The 26,735-nt window shown below is 38.6% G+C and overlaps 1 protein-coding gene across 5 annotated transcripts in view; it reads left to right on the forward strand.

Annotated features, from left to right (window-relative positions):
• Rpgrip1l (RPGRIP1 like) overlaps positions 1–26,735 on the forward strand; it is a 100,811-nt gene that overhangs the window by 18,276 nt on the left and 55,800 nt on the right. For all 5 annotated transcript variants that reach the window (XR_008215688.1, XM_052727795.1, XM_052727796.1 and 2 more), the window contains exons 7-15: positions 6,018–6,123; positions 7,912–8,058; positions 9,383–9,456; positions 14,968–15,107; positions 20,642–20,748; positions 21,043–21,093; positions 21,967–22,146; positions 22,765–22,882; positions 26,160–26,612. Coding sequence is in view for 4 of the 5 variants with exons in the window: in XM_052727795.1 (XP_052583755.1) it covers positions 6,018–6,123; positions 7,912–8,058; positions 9,383–9,456; positions 14,968–15,107; positions 20,642–20,748; positions 21,043–21,093; positions 21,967–22,146; positions 22,765–22,882; positions 26,160–26,612 (1,376 nt within the window). In the remaining variant the exon portion in view is untranslated. The remainder of the gene's footprint in view (positions 1–6,017; positions 6,124–7,911; positions 8,059–9,382; positions 9,457–14,967; positions 15,108–20,641; positions 20,749–21,042; positions 21,094–21,966; positions 22,147–22,764; positions 22,883–26,159; positions 26,613–26,735) is intronic.

Below are 26,735 nucleotides of genomic sequence, written 5' to 3' on the forward strand. Positions count from 1 at the left end.
ATAAAAATGCACATTTTCTGCTTATTAAAAAGGCTGTCTTAAATTAAATGCAAAGCAGTAACCAGTGAACATATGTATGTGAACATTAAAATCAGAGCAGTTTTACCTTTTATTTACTTTTTCAACTCCAAAAATATTTATACCCTTAGCAAATGTGTAACTAGTTTGTAGTTTCTTTAAAAATAAATATTAGGGTACTATTTATCTTCTTAATTAAAAATCATGTAAGTGCCATTATGTCCCAAGGGAGGAAATGTAACCTATATGTGTTTCAGACTCTCTAACTTGCCCTGTTCCCTTTGGCAGACAGCAGACTGTCAAATCTTAAAACTAAGAGGCTCTTTGCAGCCATGCATTATAAGAAACAGCTTGGCCTTTGGGCCTCTCTCTTCCCTTATGCAGAGACAGGATTACTTCCTAGCACTCTAAATTCCCAGCATTTGACTTGGTAAAGTAGTAAACCTCCCGACGACAGAGCAGTCGGGTGAGCGCTTGTGCGTCTTCTACCTTTATTTAGCCTGTCTGAGATGGTACAGGAGCCTGTTTCTGCATTTGGCTACTGCGCAGACCCTTCTCCTTCCATCCCCTCCTCTTTCTCTCTCCTCTCTCTCCCTTCCCTCTCCTTCCTCCCCAGTTCCTTTGCCATTTCCTTCTTTACCAGCCTCTGTCCCCTCCTTCCCTCCGCTCCTCCTCTCCCACCTCCCTGCCCTCCCTTCCCTCAGTTCCTCCCTTCCCTCAGTTCCTCCCTTCCCTCAGTTCCTCCCTTCCCTCAGTTCCTCCCTTCCCTCAGTGCTGTTGTCACTTCACCTACTATACACTTAGGAGACTTGAGAGCGTTGGAACACCCCTACACAACAGTTATTCAGAACCTTTAATTAACAACACGGCCACATCGTTCAACACTCAGTTCAAATCCGTATCCAGTTTTTTCCCAATTATTCTAACGTCCTTGATAGCTTTTGTTTTGTAAGCAGTAGGTTTGGTTTGGTTTTGTTTTGATCTAGGATGCAACTGAGGATCGTGTGTTCATTGCCATGTCTTTTAAGTTTCTTTTATTCTAGAATAGTCCCTGCTCTTTTCTGGTCCAGTGACAGCTGTTTGCCGAATACCTCTCAATTTGGATTTGCCTGATTGCCCAGTCCCCTAATTTAGAGGGCACATCTGGTTCTCTGATGGAAAGATGATGGGGGCCTGGGATATCCATGCAAACATTGTTATGCAGGGAGACGGTCTGTCATTTGTAAATACCTTCAGGTTCCCCTATTGTTTTGAATAACTTAGAGTGTGTGCAGTGACAAATAGTATACCAAATACCATATTCTTTTGTCCCTGTGTTTTGTGTTATTAATGCTATCCAAGATTTTTCTGGATAGCAACTTAACGCATTTTTCCAATGCTCGTGGAAATTGTTGCACATATAACTGGTGAATTAATCCACATATGACATGCAGGGGAAATGAAAACCTAGGAAGGACTATTTTAAAAGGAGAAAGTAACTTCAAAGAATGAGAAAAATTTAGCTCTTAAAAACTAGATTTGAGTGTTGACTCAATCACTTAAGCACTTTGTCCAAATTCTTTATTTCTCTAATAAATGAATAAAGAAATGGGCAAGTGGTTCTCTGTTCTGTAAACAAGTCATGTACTTCCAGGACCTTCTATATCTGAAAGATTTGCCTACCCAGTAATTTTCCTGTCTTTTTTTATTTTTTTCATTTTATTGTCATTGGAACCTCTGTTATTCCATTCATTCTTTCTGATAATTGTGAGATAATCTGTTCTTGCACTAGATTGGAGTCATCCTATAAAACTAAATTTAAAAAATACAAAATCTTCAGTTCACTTTTGCAAGGTTAATAGCCGGTGAAAGTACATTTTCCACTGGGCTTTTGGAAATACTGCCTAAAAAGTCCCAGATTCCCATAGCTGTTACAATAAACCTCCGATTGAAGTCCATTAAAGTTGATCCTAAACATGGCCATCTCTAGAAGGTGAGCCAGGATTTAGGTTACTCTTCCCTAGCCACTTTTCCTCATCTCAGTGTGAGTACATGCATACCGAAATTTTGTCAGATCTGTCCCCTCCACTCCTCTGGATGGTGACATTAAGAAAGCACTGGAGTTATGACTTGTTCTTGTTCCAGCACCAAGAGAATTATGCTGTATTAGCAAATTGAACTTACATAGTCTTGTGTTCCTTTGTGCAGTCTTAAATCAGGGAGTCGCCTGTACCCATGATCGCAAGTAGCAAATCTGAGCAAAACCATTACCCTTCATGTCTATTCTTGACAGTTTTAGGGAAAGTCACTGCTCAATTTATCAGAAGCTTCTGTAGTCCTGTTCAAAACTTCCTTGCTAGTGTGTGTGTGTGTGTATGTGTGTGTGTGTGTGTGGTTAGTTTTGTCATCAGTGACCTACATTTCTTTCAACAATATGATAATCAAGTTTCTAGTACCATTTAGAAAGAATATTAAAACATTTTTAACTCTGATTGCTTTAGCTTTATCCCTTGGACTCAGCCAGCCTAAAACTATTACTCACAGTGATCCTTTCCATTCTGTCTCGATCCTTTCCATTCTGTCTCGTAAACATTCGACCTCACTGCCTCCCAGAGCCTCACAGCATAGCTTCTGTGTGATGGAGTCTCTCCGCATCCTGTAGAATGCTGTTCATAATCCTTACCGTAGCAAGGAGTGAAATGCTGGTAGGTAAGGAGGGGAGGCCAGTGTCTAGGGAATACAATATATGAAACTGAAGCGATGATTTCTGCTTCTTAAGCCTTCGTATTAGACTATACATTACATAGCCCACTGAAAGTTCTCTTTCTCCAGTGTAGCTGAGGTTTTAAGTTTCTGGATTTATTATGGCGCCCAGTAGCAAAGCTGGAGTCAAGTGTTTTCAAGACTTCCACTCGAAATTCTTTTTTCAGAGTTTATTGCTTGGCTGTTTCAAATTATACAAGAGAAAGTTGGCACACAGGTTGTTGAGCTGGGTTACTTTTTTCAACATAAAGTCTAATTTATTTCAGCTTGTTTTTAATCTAGAGAGGAGCCAACAACTTTTCTCATAGTTTCAGAAGATCCGATCATAATTCTAAATCTTATCTATAAAAAGAGAAAGCAAAAAAGAAAAATAAAGTCACTGCATTCTCCAACTTAATTTTTCATAGTTTTTCAAAATCCTTGTTGAAATTTTGAGAAATGTTTTTTTGCAAAGCATTTAATTAGAGCTCTTGATAGCTGTCTGCAGGTTCTTTTACCATGTGTAATGCAGCTCATACAAATGGTTGCGCAACTGTCAGAGTCCATCTGAATGGTGCCCTGTGCATAGTTCTTTCTGCTAGGACATCACCCTCCTGAAGACTTGTCCTCTGGGTGTAAAAAGAGGCAGTGTTGTTGTGTAGAGGTCTCTGGAAACATTGTGGTGCCTTACCCTGCATCTCTTCCTCAAAGGAAGCCAACCGTGGGTTTTGTCCCCAGGTCTAGGACTGGCTATGTAGTGATGCCTGTTGCTCCCTCTCACTTCTGACGTCCTTAGCAGCCTTTTGGGACATCTCTTTTCCATCCTGTCACCTCCACCCTTATTCTTTCCCCAACGTTCGTCTATGTGAAAATGGTGAATTGTTTATCGGGTCTAAGCTGATTTGGTTGTCTATCATGAACACAATGCCACAGGTATCATGGTGTTAATTTTAATGTGGGTGTATTTTATATCTCTGACCAGCACTTGTGACAAATTATCATCTTCAGATTATTGTCGTCAGAGTAATCAGAATACCTGCTACCTGCAAAGCCCTCCCATGGAATTAAGGTTTTGCATTGTCTGGAATAGCTGTGCTCTGTGGTAAACTGACTGTACTTTAAATGCCACGTTATTGTTGCCGTTTTCAAGTAGCAACAGTTGTGTTCATATCTAGCATTGGGCGTCATTAGTATAAAATGCTCTGCCTCTTTTCTTACCAATATTCTGGAGTCCATACTCCAACGCATTCAGGGCAGTGCTCAGTAGAACTCTTTCAGCCAAAATACTGCAGTGTTGAAAACACTTGCTCTCCTTTGCAATACAAAGAGAATTCAGCATCAGGTATTGTAATACTATGTGACTGAACTGATTGTTGAGACTTAATTGATTGTTATTAACATTAAGCTGCAGTTCATTTTGCTTGTTATTAACATTAAGCTACAGTTAATTTTAAAACATATTTGATTTCTTCTTGGAAATTTTGTTTCAAAACAAAATATTAGAGTCATTGTCTGGATTTGATCCTTAGCTCCTTCCCTCCCCCAATAAAAAGAGCAAAAAGCTGAGAAAGGGTCTGGAGAGATGGCTCAACAGTTAAGAGCGCTGGCTGTTCTTCCTGAGGACCTGGGTTCCAGTCCCAGGACTCACACTGCAGTGCATAACCATCTGTAAATCCAGTCTCAGGGTATCTGATGCCTTCTGCCCTTTGGGGGCACCAGGCTCACACCTGGTACACAGATATACGTACAGCCCAAATACCCACAATACAAGATTTTAAAGATTATTTTTTAAAAAGACTAAAACAACAGAGAATATAACAAAGAATTTATATTTTTGAGTCAAATTCTGTCCATCTGTATCAGTAGATGCTATACATTGTTGACTGGTTAAACCAAGTAATTCTGGGGAAAATAAGTAAATTGTATTTTGATTTCAAATGTTTTTTTCATAATTTGAATGAAAACAAATTTGAATCTTTTCTTTATGCTTTATTTAAAATATATTTTCTTCATATTGTATTTTAGTGAAAAAATGTAACAACAAGAAAAATAGCAATAAGCACACTGTTGAATCTGTGCTCAGAACTGCTAGAGAATTTGTTTTAGGCACATAATTATTTTAACATTGTGTTAAGACTGTGCCCTGGGAAGGATCCAGGTTCTTGGACTTGTTTATCTTCTGTGTGAGGACAACTAACTGTGCAATGCCAAAATACAATGAACTTTCAAATATCAAAGAGGAAAACTGAGTATTTCAAGTCCTCAGCTGGTTTACAGATGTGTGAGCTTTGTAGTGCATTTGCTGGTTCCATCGGGCCTTGTGACAATGTTTCCAATATGTGAATGCTAGGTAAGCCTTAGAAGTAAAATTACTTAGTTTAAATGCTGAAATAATTTTCTGAATTTAAATTTTTTACCTTTATATTTTTTAAAGTGAAGTCTTAAAATCAAGGCTTCACAATTTTAAGAAGGTTTAAATGTGGCATTAAATGAAGGAAGCTTTTTTTCTGTCAGGAAAATAAATGCCTTTTGAGAACAGGTATTCATTTAGATCTATGATTAACCTTTAACAAGATCTTCCTGTTAAATTCTACATTTGCTTTAATCTCAGTAGGAAAAATACAAACTAGTATTGCAGCATCTAAGGTTTCTATATACCCTGTGGACATCAGATAATCTCTTACAGCTAAAGGCACATCTGTAACGTATTTAAATGCCAGCTTTGGGCATTATTAGTATAAAATGCTAAGTCACTTTTTTTGGAAATATTTTGAAAAGTTGAAACTCCAAGAGGAAACTGCAGTAAATGCTAATCTCGTGGTAGTGTGTGTGGAAGGAGTAGTAGGGAGGGGATGATACTGCTGTCTCTTCTGTACTTGGGGAGGGAGCGCAGCATGGCAGTCCTTCAGGGAAGTGTGGGGTTTGTGGTAAACATTGCTGCCTGAAAACTCATGGTTTTGTGCAGTTCTTCAGAACCTCCTAAAACAGCTGTCAGTCTGCACTGTCAGTGTGATGACGCTAACACTGCCATCAGGTTTGGAAACTCCCTTCAAATTCAGAGGGTCTGTCCATACACCTTCCAGAATGGATATTGGCTGGTTCTAAATAATCTACCATAACTTACAATGATATAAAATTTTAGACAACTTAGTTATATACAAGTAAACCAACCATAGTTTTGTGTGTGTGTGTGTGTGTGTGTGTGTGTGTGTGTGTGTGTGTTGTTTTCCTTTTAACTTATATTAATTCTTTTCTTTTTCTTAAACCCAATTTTGAAGGTCAAATATTCGGGACAATGTAGAAATGATTAAGCTTCATAGACAACTAGTGGAGAAGAGCAATGCCCTTTCAGTCATAGAAGGGAAATTTATTCAGCTTCAAGAGGTACCGTGATTATTTACTTTATTCACAGATGAAAAGGATTGGAAAATCGTATTCAAGTTGTACTTTTAATAATGGTCATAACGCTGAGTCTTTATTTTAATATTTGCTTTATTAAATGTGTATAATTCCTCTTTGTATATTGTTCATAACAGTTACTAAATAACCACTTAGGCTTTTTATAAATAGCTAAATCATCTTAACAAGTGCATCTGCCATAAATCCCCTCATGCCGTGAACATTCTTTTTCATCTCCTGTTTTCTGAGCTCATGTAATGGGCTTGCAATACTGAAGAAGTCTCTGTGCTTGCACGCACATTCACTTTCACATGTGTGCAGTAAAGACCAGAGTTATGAACGGGTCAATAATTACATTCTGTTAACGCTTTCTTTGATGTGAATTTTGTTTGGTTTGGTTTTGTGTTTCTTTGGTCACCACCATTATCAGAAAATATGTGAGTACCCATAATATCGGCTGTCAGTGTATTTATCTTAAACCTTGACATATTTAGGCAAGATGGTTTTCAAGTAACTATGGGTACACAGGGACATGCCCTCCCAGAGCTACTATTTATTGGCTTTGCATAATTAACAGAAGTCCTGGAATTAATGAACTCCAAAACATTCCAGATGATCAGAATTTATATGAAGTCATGCTTTCTTTGAAGTCCAGAGACAAGGAAAGCTGTACATTGATGTAAAGCACAGGTTCATAGATGCCTGCTGCACTATTGAAGTAAGTAGTTATGTACCTTTCAGACATACCCTGAGTGATATCCTCCAACCTACAGGAACCTCCTGTGATGCCAAGTATAACCACCTTCCATATAGAAGCACAGATTTGTAGGAGAGGAATCTGTTTTGTGCGTGGGAGTGTTACCTCTCTCGGTGTGTAGATAGATTCCTCCACACTGAAAATACGTGTGGGAGAAAGCAATTTCAGAAGTGAAGAATTAGGGGAACTGAAAGGTAATTTTGTGTTCTCTTACTTCTCTATCTTGATTCCCGTGTAACAGTGACCCCTGGTGTATTTGTTCAAATAACAAGGGCCTGCTACAGTACAGGGACATCTTCAGGGAAAGAGGGAGGGAAAAGGTTGAGAGGCTGAGGCCAACAGCCGTAATGACATGGGGAGTTCGCAGGAAAGTCGCTAAAGGTAGCTTGCTGTCATGATACAGCGGTAATTAAAACTAATCTGAACTTTTCTAATAGGACTTACACAGGTCAAATGGTGTCTACAGGAGAACTTGTCATTAATAACCTGTTTTATTGACTTTTAAAAGAATATGGCCTTTAAGTATGTAAAATTGAATATAAATCATGTTCACATATAATTTTTACAACTTAAAGGTTTGTAAATATTTTTTCAGAATTTAAAAACTTATTTGTATTAAAATTAAAATCTAACCATTCAAAATTGTTTATTTATGGTCTGGTGGCAAATCTTTTCAGTTTCCCTGTCAGTGATCGTGGTTTTTGACCCGTGCTGAAGCATTTTAGACAGCATGTCCAACCACTATAACCATAGTAAAAAGGGGGAAATTAATTACTAAAATTAATTTACGTACTGGTCACTGTCAAGAAGTCAAAGGGGACAAATAAGGGGGAGAGAATTTGTGTTGTGAGTGCTAAGTGACCCTCTCTTTCCTTGTATCACATGCCCGATGTCTATGACTTGAAGAATAAACTGTGTGTTGTAAACGTCCAGGATAAAGCCGTGGATGGATTTATAATTAGTTATCTGGAGTATCAGATTTTAAATGCTTACATTTTCCTCTCTTTGTTTTGTAGAAGCAAAGAACGCTCAGGATCAGCCATGATGCCTTGATGGCAAATGGAGATGAGCTAACCCTGCAGCTTAAGGAGCAGCGTTTGAAGTGCAGCAGCCTGGAGAAGCAGTTGCATTCGGTGAGGTTTTCGGAAAGAAGAGTGGAGGAGGTGAGCACCAGGACACGATGTCATTTGCTGCAGGAAATTTTCTCTAGAACTCTTTTGAAAAGTAAAAGAGAGTTCAAAAGTTGAATTTATGTCAAAATCCTGAACTCTATATTTGGTATTTTGAATGCAGCAGAACAGAGTAGGTAGTTCAGAATAGGAGTGGCGAACTGATCCTTAAAATACCCGCAAATGTGCTCAGAGCCACTGTTTATCTAGGGTTAAAGAGCCTTGGGGGAAAAGAAAAGTAAGGTGATATCACATGACCTAGAGAACAGAGCCTTCCTGAATATGACTTCTTAATCATTGAGACACAGAATGGAATTAGAGGAATAATGTATTCCTGAGGGGGATGGTATGCTCTCCTAGGTCAGCAGTTTTGTAAAATTATCTTCTTTCTGGGAGGTTGTTTTGAAACTTACCCTTCTGTTACGGTTGCCACTCATATCTCCCAACTAGCACCGTGTTTGTTCTGTAGTCTGTTAAACTTACGCCTGTGGAGAACAGAAATGGAATAGGTGTTTACATTCTGTTCTGCACCCAGGAGAATCTTCGCCTGTCTCTCTCTCACTGGCATCAAAAGAGAATGTCAAAAATAGAGATGACTTTTAAGTTCTCTGCTCGATAGCAAAAAAAATGACTACAGAGCGTATTTATTAATAAAACTTTAAATGCTACAGTGTAGCAATCCACATTTTAATCATAATGATCTAATAACTGTGTTATCTAATAATCATGTTTATTTCTGAAAATATTCATTAGGATAAAATAAGGAATACAATTTATTTTTATGGTGTGGTACCATTTATAAATTCCAGATAACAAGAGAAATTGTGTCTTTAAATTAAATAGTGATAAACAAACATGTTTGAACTATAAACTCAAAGAACAGTTAGTACTCATCTTTTATGGGCCAATTGGAAATTAATACAAAATGAATATAATGATGGAATTCATCATGGTAGAAAGTGAAAACTATTATGTTTCCAGGGACTTAAGAGAAAGCTCTTAACACATTCTTTATTGAGTTCTGACTCCTGTGTTCATAAAGTAGTATGTCCATTTCTACTAAATTGAAAGAGGAATATTCATTTCATATTTATTTAACAACATGGAAGAAATCAACACTGAATTGAATGCAGGCACTGTATGTGGTCTAGTCAGCAGCTGCAATGTCGGAACCCAGACTGGACAAATGGCTGTCCCCTCCTGGTTTTCTTACTGTGTGGATTGATATGATAATCACTTATTGTATAACATTATTTTCAGAGTCTAGAGTGCTAACCCTGAACCATGGAAACTCTTTGTAATTTTATTTTCATTTTAGCTGCAGGATAGAATTAATGATTTAGAAAAGGAGCGAGAACTTTTAAAGGAAAACTATGATAAACTTTATAACAGGTAAATCACAATTCTATGTATTTCATTCTTGTTTGGGCTCTTTTTAATCAAAGTGTTTATTATCACAATATCTAATATCGATTTAAAAACTAGCAACAGGTCATGGCTAGACATATACTTACTTTGCAAAAGAAAAATAAGCTTTTTCAAGGCATTGGTGACTGGTTTTTAACTGAGCTGTATTCTATCATCACGTGGAGAGTCGGGTTGTTTTGTTTTCAGTAACTGGCACTGGCACTTGTTTTACACAAGCTCCAGGCTGGTAGATGCCATGCAGGATGCTCTGCATCCCTCCTGTGATGTGGACACACTGGGTTGTCGGAGTCTAGAGCTCAGGTTACAGACAAGGGAGGTCCAACAGGGCTGAAGTACCTTCAACAGATAGCATGTGCTCTTGAAGAGTGTGTGGTCAGGAGGCCTGGGAAGTTCTTGGAATGTGCCTGACTCTCTCCGCTGGGCTTTCCATCATCTTAGCAGTGAATGTGGTGGGGAAAGAGGTTCTCTAGCAATATATAAAGAGAAACTCAGGCACCTCAGCCTCAGCTCAACATGAACTCTGAAGAATTACTTCACTTTCAGTTCTTAGTATGTTTCATAATTACAGTATTTTAGAAAATAACCCCTTCTGGTAATATTTAAAACAAAATTCAACTCCATGGCTAAATCTTGTTAAATGATTCTGATGTGTCTATCGATGTATATCTGTGTAATTGTTAACGTCTTTTCGGTATGTGTGATGACATGAGGGATGACATGGGAGCAGATTTAGCATGGTAACTATGTTTATCTGATACCCAACCATCGCTTCATATTGATAATATACTGAAACCTTAGAAAATAGTGTCTGTGCCAAAAGTATGTCTTTAACTTTTTAATTGAATATTTTGCAAATTAATATACATTTTAAATTTTGAATTTTTAGTTCTGACAGAGTGTGTGGGGAATTTAATTTTGGTTACTTGGAAACACGACCTAAGTCTGTGTTAGGCATTATTCTAATGCTTTGTACCTTTTTTTTTTTTCTATCTGTTAAGGGTTAGCATCAGTAGGCTACCAGTTAAATATTCAGGGCCCTCTAGCAGGAGTAGCCTAGCTAAACATCTTTATGTGGAATTGCATAAAACTTCCTTCTAGACCATTTTGTAACGGTCCCTTTCTATTTAACTTGACCTAAAAAAATCTATTACACTTCCTGGTTTATATCTCCATCTCTAAAACATTGTGTGTATATTTACACTGATGTATCTATATACTTTATGATCATATGTTTGAAATTTCAGGTGTTGTACAGATTGTACACTGCCCTAGTGTGAAAAGCGATAGTATCCCTGTGTTTTATAAAGGAGATGACTGAGAAGCCAGATGAACAGACTTGTGCAGAGCCACACAGCGCTGCTGGGGAGCAGTGTGGAACTGAACCCAGTTCTTTCTACTCTAAAACCTGATTTCTTTTTCCCCACTGCACTACTGTCTCTCATTTTAATTGCATTTGAAAATTATGTTTGTGGAAAGGAAGCATCCATTAAATAATGGACCTGTCATACATACATGCAGAGATTTTGATTGATTTATACTTATCTTCAACATCTTGTAACTCTAAATAATTTAACATGCTCTAAATACAAAAAGTGCCATTTGGCCGTTACTTCTAAATTTCTACTTCTCTCCAACTTGAGAATTTACTGGACACACTTTTCCTGGAATAAAAAACATCAAACTTATCTGGGAATAATACAGAAATGGAATTTTGACAAGGCATATTTTTCTCATATTTACTTAATCACCATAAAACTTTATCTTTCCATATTAGAAGATGATCTAAGAGTGTAAATCTTTAAAGGTTTTGCTTTTTTTTTTTAATGTTTTGGGCTTGTACTACCTTTTTTTCTCATCACACTGAAAACAGGCTTCATTGTGCAGCTCACACGTAGATATTAGATGAGATGTATGGAAGTAAATGGCTGTAATGAGCATCAAAACAATGTCAGAAAATCAAGCCTAGAGTCCAAGTGTACATGTAATCATAAGTAGAACATCAGACTTTTCTGATGGAATTCTTCAGTATGTTTTCAGAAGCCTAGAGAAACTGCAAATACCACCATTGTCCGTAGATTCTTACACTCTTTTTTCTCTTTACACTCTTATTCATCATTGCTGAAATTAATGTTAATCAGAAACTAGGAATGCTACTTGTTTGCTTAGTCATAATGATCACATGCTTTAAAAAGGAGAGCATGTGTTTGTTATTCAGAGTTGGCTGTTTTTCAGGAGAAAAAGATGATTTGCAGATTGCATTCTCATCTTCCTTTTTTAAATGAAATTTTGAATGTGTTTATTACTTGACATGTGACATATTAGAGAATCATGTGGTAAGATAAAACCCTCATGTTAGTACTTGGTATGAGACTTCTTTAATATGCTAAACATTTTTGATACCATGCCAGGAAATAAGAACTTTGAGAAATGTTCAGTTTTAAGATTCAGAATAATTTTTTGCAATTAAATCTTCCTGTTCAGTAAAAGAGAAACTTCATGCAATAATATGGTAAGGCTGTGTTTCATTCCCGAAATTAGTATAGTTCAGGTGCCAGGGAGCTTGTGGATGCAGTAGGCCTTAAGAACAATGTGTCCATATAACCTGGGGAGGTTATTGGGGTCTGGGTTCCACCACACTCCCTGAGCCTCTCCTACTGAGCACATGCACGCGTGCGCGCACACACACACATACACACAAACACACTCTCATGTGCACAAACCATTACTACCACCATCCACCGCCAAGTTTTCATCTTATGGTTGGGTCCAGGATTCCCGTTAAAAGTGACTTTACGTTTTAATTTTTTGAAAGATGTTGATCTAATGGCTGTTTGTTTTAAAAAGAAGAAAGAGGCCATTTAGAGTTTGACTGTTGTAGTGACCTTTCAAGAACCAAACAGATCACGTTTTTATGCTGTGACACTGCTCAGAATTTGAAAGAGCATGCCACCCACAGACCCTGCTCATTTCTTCAACATGAGTTCTGATTGTCTGCAGTCCTCTTGCTGAAGTACCTGTGGGTTTTTTCATGAGAAAGGGGGTTATTCTTCCTCATTTCTCACGTGAAGTCCTGGAATGTTGGAGCGGTGAAGTTTTTCTGTGAGAAAAAAGACCCAAGAGTAGAGAGGAATTTTCAGCTTTTGTTTTGATCGTATCATGTTTTAATCAAGGGTGTGTATTAACAGTATCCTTGAGACCCAAGGCAGCCAGTGGGCATGCTAGTGACCACAGGCACCAACAGCCCTCCTGCAGGCTGTCACCGAACATACCAGTCAGCCTCCCTCACTGCCACTGTTGGTGTGGACAAAAACATTTTCATGAATAAAAAGTTCTTCCGCACTCCTCTTGTATGCAGATTTAATCATGTATATGGCCCTCACAGAGAAAATGGAGCCAGATGTGGTTCGCCATTTATAGCTACACAGATGGCTGCAAGCATCGAGGAATATAGTAAATTCAAAAGGAATTCCTCATGAAACTCCGTTGGAATGCAGTCCTAAATTTAGAGGGGAGATAGCATGGGCTAAATTCAGATTGACTTATGCTGATTTACGCTAGTATTTTGTGGGTTTGGAGAAACCAGGCTGCTAAATTGTTCTTAATTTAAACACACACAGCTTCTGATGTTCCTGCCAGATTAGCTGCTGGTGATCTTCTGCTGGGCGCCCACTGTTGGAACACTACTGTTTCTAATTGCTGGCATCTCGGGGCGTGTATAGCTGTGCCTGTTTCATCGTGCTTAGTCTTTTTCCGGGTGGTGCATGTTTTTAATGATAGAAGGCACATACACATACATGTACTCACATTCATGTATATGTATTAATTTGGCTAGACACAAAAATTATATACATTCATTTTTAAGTGAATTTGTAAAGGAATATTCTTTAGTATTTAAAGTATATGTGTTTTATTTAGATTTCATTTAAGTCTAGGTAATTTTACCTTTGACAAAAATTAGCTTAAGATATTGGCATATCAGTTCCATGGTTTTTGTTTTGTAAGGATCCATATGTGAAATGAGAATACTGATAGAGGAAAACAGATGTCATCTTTAGAGTGACTTCTAGAATTCCATTTAGTTTCAAGGTTATATTATTTTAAATGCAATAAAAATATTCAAGGTGTGAAACGAATCCCCTCCCTTTTTTTTAAAGCTATGCCTTCTGCAGAAAGTATCTCTTGGACTAAAACCTCAGGGCTAGTTGGGAGCAGCATTAAGGTCAATTTCCAATAGTACCTTTCTTTTCCATTTACTTCATCAGTATAAAACCAGATTTTATGGATTTTCGTTTCATTTACTGAATTTAAAATAAGTAGAAGGGTCAAAGCTGTGGGTGATTACTCACTCAAGTCAAGCTTCACAGATAATGGTTTTCTGCTGAAATGCAGATCAAGCTAAGTTTTCTTGAAGTCTGGCTATCACCTGGGAAGCTACAGAAACATGAATTGCCAGGCCTTTCCCTTTGAAATGTCCCTGAGTGTCAGTGAAGCTAGCTGCCATATCACCAGTGCTGACCGCGTTCAGGACCCACTCGATAAGGAAACGGTTGATTTCTAGTGCTTTCTTCTCGTAGGCTGTGCCTCGATCACCAGCAGATTTAAACCCTAACTGAAACTACTTTGGGCTGCAGATGTAGCTCAGTGGGTGAAGGGTTTGCACAAAGCCCCAGTTTCTGTCCCCAGCATCACATAAACCAGGTGTGGGCGTGCATGCACAGCTGTAGTCTCAGCCCTGGAGAGGTAGAAGCCAAAGGCCACAAGTTTTAAGCTACATAGGCAGTTCAAGGCTAGCCTGTGCCAGAGACCCTGTCTCCAAAAAAACTAAAAAAAATGTGCTACACTTTTATTAAGGAATCAATTATAATTCTGTCTTCATAATCTTATTAGATTAGAGGCACTCATTTTATAATAATCTGTGTTAAAGTAAAATTATTTGTTCTTAGCCTATTGTTTTTGGTTTGGGGGGTAAAATTGCCTTTGCAGCCCTTCTTAGTATCAGAATGAGCACCTTGTAGTTCAGTACACCATCGTTTATGTCTGTTATTACAGACTCACAGCTTCCTCAGAGTTAAAGATCAGGTGGAAAACACTTTTGCGCAGTATTGAGTGCGTGGGCTTGTTAGTGGGGAGGACAGTCTCGCCTCTCAGTTGCTGAGGTTTGGAACCGTGGATTCCTCTGGAGTATGTACAGTATCTGAATTCCTTTCCTAGTCCACAAAAGCTGCATGTTGCCAACTCTTCTGACTTTGGAGCTCTAAATTAAGGCCAGTTCCTTTGCTCATCCCACAAACTCTTTCATGTTCCCTAACCGCAGCCTGAGCAAGGCGCCTCGGTTTCAACAGCAGCAGACCAGCATATGTTTACTTAATTCCTGAGACATGATGACAGTGGTCTCGGCCACTAAAAGCTTCTCTTTATTATTTTCGGGTGAGGCCGACTTCCCAGCAATCCTTGCGTGTCACGTGTGTTTTGCAGTGCCTTCGGCGCTGCCCACGAAGAGCAGTGGAAGGTGAAGGAGCAGCAGATGAAAGTGCAGATCGCTCAGCTTGAAACTGCCTTAAAGTCGGACCTGACCGACAAAACCGCCGTCCTCGACAGACTGAAGACCGAGAGAGGTACATGACAATCACCACCTGTTTCCCGATGCGGACATCCGATGCTTATTTACAGAGGCAGTCAGGACTTCTTGTATGCCTACTGTTTGCCAATCATCCTGCTATCTATATACATACAGTTCCTTTGGAATAGACAGATCATTTTGGAATATATACATATTCCAAAAGAACTGGTGTTTTTTCCTCAGAGTCACTTTTATCCGGGCTGTCTTTCATTAGTTTAATATCCCTAAATTCTGAGCTTTTCTTTATTTGGCAGAAAACAAGTATTTATTGAGCACCAGTATGTGTTCAGCATTGTTCTAAGTTTTGAGGATACAGCAAATAAGACAAAGACTGGCACTCATGAGACATGGAAACCACCAGTAGTTAGAGGGGTCTGTAATGGTTCAGGTAGTGGCAGATGCAGTGGGAAGAACCCAAAGCAGGGACAAGTAAGAGAAGTAGCTTCTTGCTGGTTTTGATAGATCACACTGAACAATCTAATAGTGGGATGTCGACATCAATTTTGTTATCCAAGACGCTTTGTCAGAATGTCCCTGTTAAAATAATAATCATTAAGCATAATCATATTAGGTCTTGTCTCATAGAAATAAAATGTAATTAAAGATGTCTGGACTGGTGCATTACACACAGACACAAGCATACCCAGTGCACACAGATACACAGTGGGGGGACAGATTGACACAAGCATACCCAGTGCACACAGATACACAGTGGGGGGACAGATTGACACAAGCATACCCAGTGCACACAGATACACAGTGGGGGTGACAGATTTTTTCATTCAATGTGGAACCTGTGTGTGCACCCATGACATACACCCAGGAATGTAGTAATAAGTTTGTTCCTTTGGAACATTTGCAGTTCTGTTACAGGAGAATTTTAAAGGTTTAGTACAGCCAGGCATGGTGCACACGCTTATAATCATAGCACTCAGGAGACCAAGACAAGAGAATTTCAGACCCCCTTGGGCTACATAGCAAGACCCTGTGTCAACAACAACAACAAAGGTTAATACAGACTAAGTTAGAGGAATGTATTTTTAGTTAGTACTCTTACCACAGGGTCACATTTTATTGACTAAATGGAACATAATTTTTCATGTTTAATATTTCTATAGTTAGAGTGCATCCATAAGCAATAACACCTTAAAACTGGTTAGGCATGTTTTTTATATTTCAACAAGCCTGAAATAGGAAATAGGAACATATAGTCAATGGAGTCTATTCTGGTGAAGCACAGTAGTCAGTATTTTCCACCAGGTGATCAAATTGACTGATATGTTCCTTAGGAGTTTTTCTAGAGGTGGGATTAAGTGATGGTATGACTTCTTACTTAGTAGGCTTCTGATTTTAATGCCACTATTGAGTGCTTCCTGGTTCTGTAATAGTCTTACAGTTGCTCAGTAAACACTTGAAGTAGAAGCGCTCTGTCGCCCCAGTCCATTTCCAAAAATAGACACACTGCACATTCTTAAACGACAAGGGAAATAAGGAGCAGCAGGATGGCTCAGCAGGCGAAAGCATCCTGCCACCAAGCCTCATGAACAGTTCCATCCCCAAGTCACACGTGCTAGGAGAGAGCTGCCTCCTGCATCCTGTCCTCTGATCCCGTGCACACAGTAGTCCTCACGTGCCCCCTCACACACATATAGTAAATAAATACATAATTTTACAGAGAAAGGGAAATGAAATCACCTATTTTGTTTTTTTTCTGTATTTTCTTAAATATCAAGAATTCCAAACCTTTTGTCTTTCAGACATCTGAATTGATCTCTCAAACAAAACTGTTAAAAGGGATAGAATCTTAACTCTCTTTAAACTATTGTTTTGTAATTGATTTGGAGAACTCATATTACTAAGTATTTTAGTTGCTAAGATATTCTATTTCACCGAGTCCATCCTCATCTTTTTTGCTGGTTCTTATCTTTAAGGATTTTTTTGAGTATTGAAGTTAATGCATGTGCACTGTGAGAGAAGTCTGGACCCTGTTGCAGCCCTCAGGTTAATCCTACTAATACTTGTCATTCTTCTCCAAGTTGTATGGATTTAGTCTTTTTATATTTATTATATTATATTTGTTTACATGTATGGATTTAGCTTTATAATATGCCCTTTTGTTCCCTTTGTTGAGCAGTCAGTGCTCTGGTATAAATTTAAACCACGTCATCATCTCTGACAATGCCTGTTACAGTTTCTTAGTGTGCAGATATCGTGAAGATGACTCTTCAGTCGCTTACGACAGATAGTCAAGAAATAATTTTTAAGCATCATAAGCCACCTCCTCCTACATGAAAACCCCCCTTAACACATTTCTCTAACTGCTTTCTCAGTAAAAGTTGCTGGGACTGTGATTTTCCAGTTATTTTCTTTGAAGTGCTTAAATTTAAAAGTTTAAGAATTGAAGTCTTTATAAAAATGTTAAAATGAATTCTAAGAAAGTAAGTTAAAATAATTTTAAGAAAAATATTCTGGATTTTAATCATTTTTTGGGAAATAAACAAATTTGAAATCATCTATTTAAGGAAGTCTTTGAATATGATGAAAGTTCCTTTTGTGGTACAGATTTTGAGATGGTTTCATTTGACTTTGAACTCTGCTCACACATTTGCCTTCTCTTGTATCGTGTCCCTGGCCAGAAGATGCTTCCCTGGCTTCTTGTAGTCATTCATCTAAGCGGCAAGTTATTTTTAGAGAATATTCACCTCTTTATTCAAGGTACAAATTAGTTTCAGATTGTGTGAATATGTGGGGGAAGGCTATGTAAATGCAGTTTGCATTTGGTTAATGCTTAAATTAGCTGCATGTGTTTAAGGGCTTGCTTTTGAACGTTCCTTTCTATCTTTAGCTGAAATGCATAATTCAGCATAATGCATATGGTTATATTGATCACAGCTGAAGATATTAGCACAAAGGAGCTCTGAAAATTGTTTAGTTGAATTGTTCTCTGCACTGTTATTAATGGCGTGCTGGAAGAATGTAAGTTTAAAGAGTGAAATGGCATCTCATTTGAATAAAATGCTGTTTGACTTAACCTGCTTTTTGTCAAATCCTAAGGTAAGGCGGTTGTTTTTCATCTCATGCAGAGGGCTTTGATTTTTCATATTATAATTCAGCAAGCCTATTTCCTCTTTGAACTGTAGCAGTTTGGGCTCTTCTTAAAGACTCAAAACATAGCCTAAATAAGCAGCTGGATAAAGAAAGACTATAGTGTATAATTCTAATAAGTTCTGGAGACAGGTCAGTAGTGCTCACTGAAGTCTCCCCCATTAAGTTATTCTCCCACAAACAGCATTCTGATTTTAAAATATCAGTGAATGGGGACATAGATGTCCAAACAAAAAGAAGAGTAAAAGGATGGAAATACTCACATAACTTTATTGGTATCTACTGACATATCCATAGCTCTACAAAACTGAAAGCATTAAAAAGAAAACTAGACATAGGGAAGATCACAGTGCACACTGTGTCCATGTTAAGAAGGAGCAGTGTGCCCTTTGTACAGTGGTTCCCAACTTCCTAACGCTGCGTGCGACCCTTTAATACCGTTCCTCATGTTGTGGGGACCCCCAACCATAAAGTGATTTTGTTGCTACCTCATAACTGATTTTGCTGCTGTCTTGAGTCGTCAATACCTGTGTTTTCCAAAGGTCTGAGCGGCACCAGTGAAGGGTTGTTCGAACCCCACGTTGAGAACTGCTGCCATGGTACTTGAACTGCATCCTTGAATCCCTGCTAGTGCAGACCGCAGAGGGAATTGTTACCAGCACACCTGAGGTCCCCTCCCTCTCACAGTCACCATTTGTGTTGTTGTTTTGGTTATTCTGTCCATTGTGTGATTTTGTCGCTCTGTCTACTAGTTGTTTTAACTGGATCATTACAAGGAGTGCCACATTGCCACTGTATTCTCTAACCGAAAAGTTTACTTCATAAGAATTCACAGTGATTATTAATGCTAATTTTTAGGTTAGACACAGGGATTTGCCCCATACCTTCAAACTTTTGAAGGGTTTTTCACACTTGGAAATTCTTTTACTGGATTTAAGCAATTTACACCATAAAATAATCTTTAATTATTAGAAGTGTTTGTATATTTAATAAAGTACCTCTATAGCTTTATACATCCAAGGATTTCCAGGAACTATATGATATTAAAATATTTCTGATTTAGTCCATTTCCTCTTAATTGTGTAATTTAACATTTTTGCTTGTGTGAAATATTTATAGCTTGGGAGTACAAAGCCTGGAAAAAGACAGAGACATAGTTCTGTATAACATGCAGTCAGACTGCAAATGCATTCATGGAAAAAATTCTTGACAAATGTGCTACTTGATTTTTTATTAAGAAAAGGAAACAAAAAAGTATAACTTGAATTGAGCACTTTTAATAAACAAAAATTGTTGAGCTCAATAACAAATTGAGAGAGACACTTTGGATGGCACGGTCTAGAAGTAGTCCACCAGGAGTCAACAAAGCTGAATAACTGCCTACCACAGTGGAGACAGGGGGAGTGCACTTAAGAACACAGCACTAAAGAATGCAATGCACCTGCCTGCTAGCCAGTAATGGCTTTTGTTTATAATGTGTCTAGGTGGTTTTGCCTGCATGAATTTCTATGTACCGTGTGCATGCAATGCCTGCAGAGGCCAGAAGAGGGCACCAGATCCCCATGAGCTGGAGTTGCAGGTGGTTATAAGGTGCCACATGGGTGCTGGAAATTGAACCCAGACCCTCTGGGAAAGCAGTCACAGCTCATAACTGCTGAGCCATCTTTCTAGCCCATGTCCCCACCTCTTTTTAAGTTAAATATATTTAATACAGAGCAAGAAATTCATGTATGACTTTACTGTTTTCTTGATTTCTCCCTCTCAGTCCTGCTGTGGGTCATGGTGACTGAGTGCCTAGGCACCAATCTCCTTTCCTTAAAGGTGGCTGAGAGCCCATGTCCTGCTAACAGCAGGAACTGTGAGCTAGTATACACTTGAGTTATCATTGATGCTGCCTCAGAATCTCTCCCCTGTTGCCACAGATTTGTTAGGGATATGATTGATTGAGTTATGGATTTGGAGTTTATAAAATAAATCATCTTGTTTTAATACAAAGACTTTATGTTAAGTGAGGAAAAGAAAATTTAAAGAAGTCAATCAGAACACTAAAAGACAAATTTTTTTTTGCATGTCTTTCAGGACCCTTAATAAGTAAGTAAAAATCAAATATTTAGAAGCATATATTCTTAGGCATTTTAAGTAGACTGTTCCTTTGAAGTCCCAGAAACCGCGGTTTCCTTGTATTAGTGCTGTGAACTTCTTTCTTAAGTTTTTGATAAGCGAGTGAGTCATGTGGTGGACACATGATGGTGTTCATTGGTTCCTCAGCCCTTGCTGCCGTCATCTAAGGTGCTGGCTCTATTTCTTCTCTGACCCGGACGATACTAGATCCAGCTTGTCGTGTCACTGAATTTAAGTTTGTTTAAATGTGTTCTTCAACATAATCTCACTTAGCTTTCTACTTGTCCCGACTTTATTCTTAAGACCAAAATGAGAAGCTCGTGCAAGAGAACAGAGAGCTCCAGCTCCAGTGTCTGCAGCAGAGGCAGCAGCTGGACGAGCTGAAAAGCCGCATGAGGTTTTTCAACCAGGTGACCATTTCCCTTCTTCAGAGTGTGTGTGTGTGTGTGCATGCATGTGTCTTCAGCACAGAAAACCAGTGTACAACAAAGCAAGAAACACAGCTGGGTCACTTGGTGTATTAGTTAACATACCTGGTTGCTTATGTTCTCTGAGGCTATTCTGAGTAGCTAAAATGTCCTGAGTACTGGGTTTCTTAAGTTCATAGCCTCCGGGCACCTTGTGTTCTACTACATAGTCAGTCTAGTGGGAATCTGTGCTGGAAACTAATCCCTCACTGTGAGCTTTGACTTTCTCTCTTACAGGAGAGTGATATTAATGCTGATGACTTGAGTGAAGCTCTCCTGCTTATAAAGGTAGCATTTTAAAAATTAGCCATCGATTCCGTGTCTTCATGTTTCAACATAATGATGACCTTTGTCTATAAACCTTGTGTTTAGAGAGTGAATTATTTGTGCATCTTCTAAAACTCACTGCATCTTAGTGCATGCATGTATTGGGGAGAGGGGGAGGGGAGTCCAGGGAGAGAGAGCACACTGCTGTACTGATTCAGGAAATGGTTAGGTGACAGTTACAGCATGCATATTTCATAGTGACATCAAAGTCACATTAACGTAGAGCTCAGCACTCTTTTTTTTTTTTTTTTTTTTTTGGTTTTTCGAGACAGGGTTTCTCTGTGTAGCTTTGTGCCTCTCCTGGAACTCACTTGGTAGCCCAGGCTGGCCTCGAACTCACAGAGATCCGCCTGGCTCTGCCTCCCGAGTGCTGGGATTAAAGGCGTGCGCCACCACCGCCCGGCCAAGCTCAGCACTCTTATTTAACACCCTTTGACTGCAGCAAACACTTGATTTTTACCTGACCCACAGTACAACCAAGCTTGCCTTCTGAAGTGAGGTGTTGAGCCATCAGTATAACACAAAGGCACTGTCTAGTTTTGAGTTACTGTTATCTACAAGTATACTTCTTACCTTTATATCAGAGTGTATATTTTGATCAGATGAAAAAATAAATGTATGATTTCATTTTTTTATGAAGTTGATAAACTATTTTTATTTCTCTGTAATTATTTCAAATGTCTGTGCAAATGTATGTATTAACACTGCTTTGTTTCTAGTGGGAAAATGAAAGGGCATGAATTCAATTAGGTGTTTCTTGAAGTATCACATTAATTCACATGGTCACATTCTGAAAATTTTTGTTTCAATTAAAAAATTATGGTTTTACTTTAGGCTCAGAAAGAACAAAAAAATGGAGACCTCTCATTTTTAGAAAAAGTGGACAGCAAAAATAATAAAGATCTAGAACATTCCATGAAAGAGCTTCAAGCAACTCACGCAGAAACAGTACAAGAACTTGAAAAGACAAGAAATATGCTAATTATGCAACATAAAATCAATAAAGACTATCAGGTACTATCAGACACTAAATCAAGATGGTATATTTTCTGTGATATTCTCCTGATGATTGTCTTTTCAGAGAAGCTTTTTGTATTATCCTCTTTGATTATCTCTTGTCACTTATTATTAAGTATTAACACATCCCTGGAGTTTAGCCCTGTAACTAGCGAGTCGGGATAAATAGTTTAAAAACAGATGATTGAAGCCCTGGCTTAGGGAAGTGCCTAGTGGCAGGCAGTGATCTCACTTGGAGCAGTGTCGTCGTTGTCCTCAGTGAGGCACAGAGATCATCCAAAAGCCCGCCACAGCTGGCCATGTCAGCGTTCACTAAGATGGAGAATGACTACAAAAAAGGAAGCCCCTGCACTGGAGGCCGCATGACAGGAGGTACCATGGTTGAGAGCTCCTGCTGGCCATCCAAACAATGTTATTAAAGTCCTCATGGTTTTCAAAACTCCAGCTAGAAGTGCTTGATTCGTAACATAGGAGCCTTCAGTTCCATCTAGGCAATGTTTGAATCCTAGCATGGCGGCTTGAAAGCTCCATCTTAAAATGCTTGACTCAAAGTCACTTTGACAGATGCAAATAGGATAATCGTAAGTAGTGAACCTCACTGTCTTTTATTTTTAGATGGAAGTTGAGGCGGTGACTCAGAAGATGGAAAATTTGCAGCAAGATTATGAACTCAAAGTGGAACAATATGTTCATCTTCTCGATATCAGGGCTGCACGCATCCAAAAGCTTGAAGGTACAGGCTGCACAGTTTTATGGCAGTTGAAAAATGCCGTCCAAACCCTCGCTCACAATATCTTCCTGCTCTGTTTTTTTTCCCACTCTGAAGCTGGAATAAGTTACCAGAATGACTATTTCATCTGATTCTTTTCTACTCAAGAATTTTTAGTAGGATTTTTTAAGAATTCACTGTTTTCAAATTCAGTATTGTGAGCAAGATTTCAAAGCGGTACATAAAGTGTCCCAGACTCAAGTCTCACGCCACCTTTTGATTTTCCTTCTAAGCAGCATGTGCACCTTAGCCAGCTCTGCATGCTTCTCTTTGTCAGATTCATCGTGCTCATTCCCAGCATCAGCTTTTGTTCCTGCTGTTTCTTCTGCCTAAATCCCTTTCTTCCTTGACAAGATAATGCCCTTCTGTGTTTCCGAATCTAACTTGGTGCTTAGCATGCCAGAAAGTGGCTCCGTTTTGATTCAGCCACCTTCCCTTTACCTGAAACACCCTCACGGTGATTTTCAAACTTTAGCAAATACAGAAATCATCTAAGAGAGCTATGTGTGGCAGTGCTTGCATGGAATCCCAGTGGGATAAAGTAAGAGGAATACAGGTTCAAAGCCAGCTTGCTCAAAGCCTGGACTGTCTAGATGAATCCTATCTTGAGAACGTATCTAAACACAGACGGTAGCATGCTGTTTCCAGCTGTTTGTGTCCTTTGTGTCTTAATGACAGTGTTAACTTTATGCACTATCCCCAGCTAGAAGCCAGAGCAAACCTAGGCAGCTTTCTGCCACTTGCCCTACTTCAAATCTAGAATGCTTTTCCTTACTCTTATGGTGGAGTGTGTGTGTGTGTGTGTGTGTGTGTGTGTGTGTGTGTGTGTGTGTGTGAGATTGTCCCATATCTTCTGTGAAATCTTTGTGTCTTGGGGGCAGAATGGGCATTATATTGTCATTGTTTCATTGATACTTGCTGTAGTATGAATATCTTTCCTGGAATTCCTTCATTGGAAACTTAACCCCAAATGCAATCATATTGGGGCACAGAATGTTTAAGAAGTAGTTAAGTCATTGAGTTCCACTCTCAAGAATTCTCAAGAATTCACTACCATGGAAGCAGAGTTCATTAGTACAAAAGTGGTTTATTGTAAGTGAATGTGGCCCCTTCTGCCTTGGGATAGCATAGTGAGAAAGTTCTTGCCGGATACAGAACCTTCAACTTGAACTTCCCAGCTTTTACAACCTAACTATAAGAGCTAAAGCTCTTACATAGAAGTATAGCTCAGTGGTAGAACGCATGCTGAGCCTGCACAGACCCCTGGGTTCAATCTCCAACACCAAAAAAGAAATCAAACAAGTAGTCTTTGTTCTTTATGAATTACCTGGACTCAGATCGTCTGAGCTCGCATTAGAGGTGGATTAAGACAATGCTTTCTGCATTTTCTTGGCATACATTCTTTCCAGTAAAATACAGACTTCTGTTTACTGGTCTAGGTTGTCTGAGTTCCTTAAGGGCAGTACTTCAGTTTCCCCATCTGTATTCTTACTGTCTACTGTTTGCTTATGATGCCTTAGAGGCTTGATTGTGTTTATGGAGTGAATGGTTGAGTAGAGGGGACAGGCAAAGCATGCTGGTAAAGGCTTGCAAAGACTTGAATGAAAATTCTTCACTTGGTGACCTCCTTTTTAACCAAGAAAATTCCATTAAACAAAATTTTATTGAGTACTACATGGAACAAAAGGTACACGCTGCTCTTTGACTTTGGAAGGTTCTCTTCAGTCAAATGAAGACGTTTAGTTAGTTCTTCATAAACAAGAAGTCCTCAAGGTACTCAAGCTCTCAACCCCCTCCTAAACTGCTGTAGAAGTCTGCAAGGGTAAAACTAGTTTTATAATAATATGTTATTTGCCTTTTTTGTTTTTATTCTCTTACAAGTTTATAATGGAGTTTCTCAGAAGCTGTATGGCATGTGATATCACAACAAATTAAACACAGCCACAGATCCATATTCCAGCTGTTTTCTATTAAGCCAGACCCTAAGACACTTGTGAAAATGTTTTTTAAAAAATTGAAAGGATTAAAATAATGCCACTCTTCTCACATTTTTTGGAAATTACAACTCTGAAAAAATAAATACTGTGATTTATGTTAACATGTAATAAGTTATTGTTGTTACATGTAAAAAGATACTTACTTTTTTCTTTTCAGTATGATCAATAACAATAAATATAAATTGTTATCAAAAGATTTTTGGGATCCCCAATAAGTTTTAAGAGTATAAAGTTGCTGATGAGGTACATGACTCGAATACTGGAGACAGTGGACATGAAAGAGGCTAGTGCTTATCAATGGGGAACCCAGCACACCAGCCCAGAGGACAACACTATAAGATGAACAGAGAGATAAGAGAAGGAGGGGACAGTGACATGGAAGTCAAGATAGAGTAATAGTTTAAAAAGGAGAGTGTTCGTCACCCAGAAACAAAAGAAATAACGGGAGGTGTGACACTGCCCAGTCTAGAGCTGAATTGGCTTCTGGTGATCTTTTGATGGATAATTTGATTCACACATCTTTTGCAGGAGTGTGTTATAGGAACAGTTGGGGACACATGTTATTCCTTCTGGAAACTTAAGCATAATACTAGGGGGAAGCTGTGCATATAGAAAGATGCATAACCTTTAAAAAGAACAGCCTTATGAAGTATAACTGATGTACTTTTAACTGTGGGTTTAAAGTATAAATTTGTTTAGTTTAGGCCTGTGTGTACAGCTATGAAACTATCACCATAATTGAGATGTTGGGTATACAACCATTACCTCCCCGAAAGTAGGAACAGATATAGCCTGTTAAGCTAAAGAGATGGTACCCAGGAAGAAAGAAAGATCTACTTTGTAGGATCTAGCAAAGCTAGAGGAGCACATGGCATCTGAAGAGTGGCCTCAGCTGTGACCTGCCCTTTCTTTTTCCTGTTCCTGGCTAAGGCTATCCTACAACTGAAGGTGTAATTCTGTTCATTTTCATTCTCTTAATTGTACATTGATGAATTACAGTTGCATATATTTTGAAGCTGTAATTTTGTTTTTTAATGACTGGTGTTTAATGGCTGGTGTCAAAGCAAGTCCTGAGGGTTTTTGTTATTGTTAATGAGCATTATTTGCAGAAAATAACACTACAGTTATAGACTTGAAGATGGAGACTATCACTGAAAGCCGCAGACATCCGGCCACTTCAGAAGCTAGTTTGCATCTGCGTATGTCAGCATGTTAACGTCTCTAAACTGTATCTTCCCTTGCAGCCCAGTTAAAGGATATTGCCTATGGCACTAAGCAGTACAAATTTAAACCAGAAATCATGCCAGACGACTCTGTTGATGAATTTGATGCAACCATTCACCTGGAACGAGGAGAAAACCTATTTGAAATCCACATCAGCAAAGTCACCTTTTCTTCTGAAGTCCTGCAGGCATCTGGTGACAAAGAGCCTGTCACTTTCTGTACCTATGCTTTCTATGACTTTGAACTGCAGACAACTCCCATAGTTCGAGGCCTTCATCCAGAATATAACTTCACTTCTCAGTATCTTGTCCATGTAAATGACTTATTTTTGCAGTATATTCAGAAGAACACTGTCACTCTGGAGCTTCACCAAGCCTACAGCACAGATTATGAAACAATTGCAGTATGTCAGTTGAGATTCCACCAGATTCTAGAAAAAAGCGGCAGAATATTTTGCACAGCAAGTTTAGTTGGTAAGTAGCTTATGATCTTCGGATGTTTGCATCACTAGGTTGGCTTATGTGGTCACTGGAACATTTGTTTTTAAAGATTTATTTTATTTTATGTATGGGTATTTTGCATGCCTGTGTGTGTGT

Source organism: Peromyscus californicus, unplaced genomic scaffold, assembly GCF_007827085.1.
Source record: "Peromyscus californicus insignis strain IS unplaced genomic scaffold, ASM782708v3 Scaffold_8__1_contigs__length_139910024, whole genome shotgun sequence".
Taxonomy (NCBI): Eukaryota; Metazoa; Chordata; class Mammalia; order Rodentia; family Cricetidae; genus Peromyscus; species Peromyscus californicus.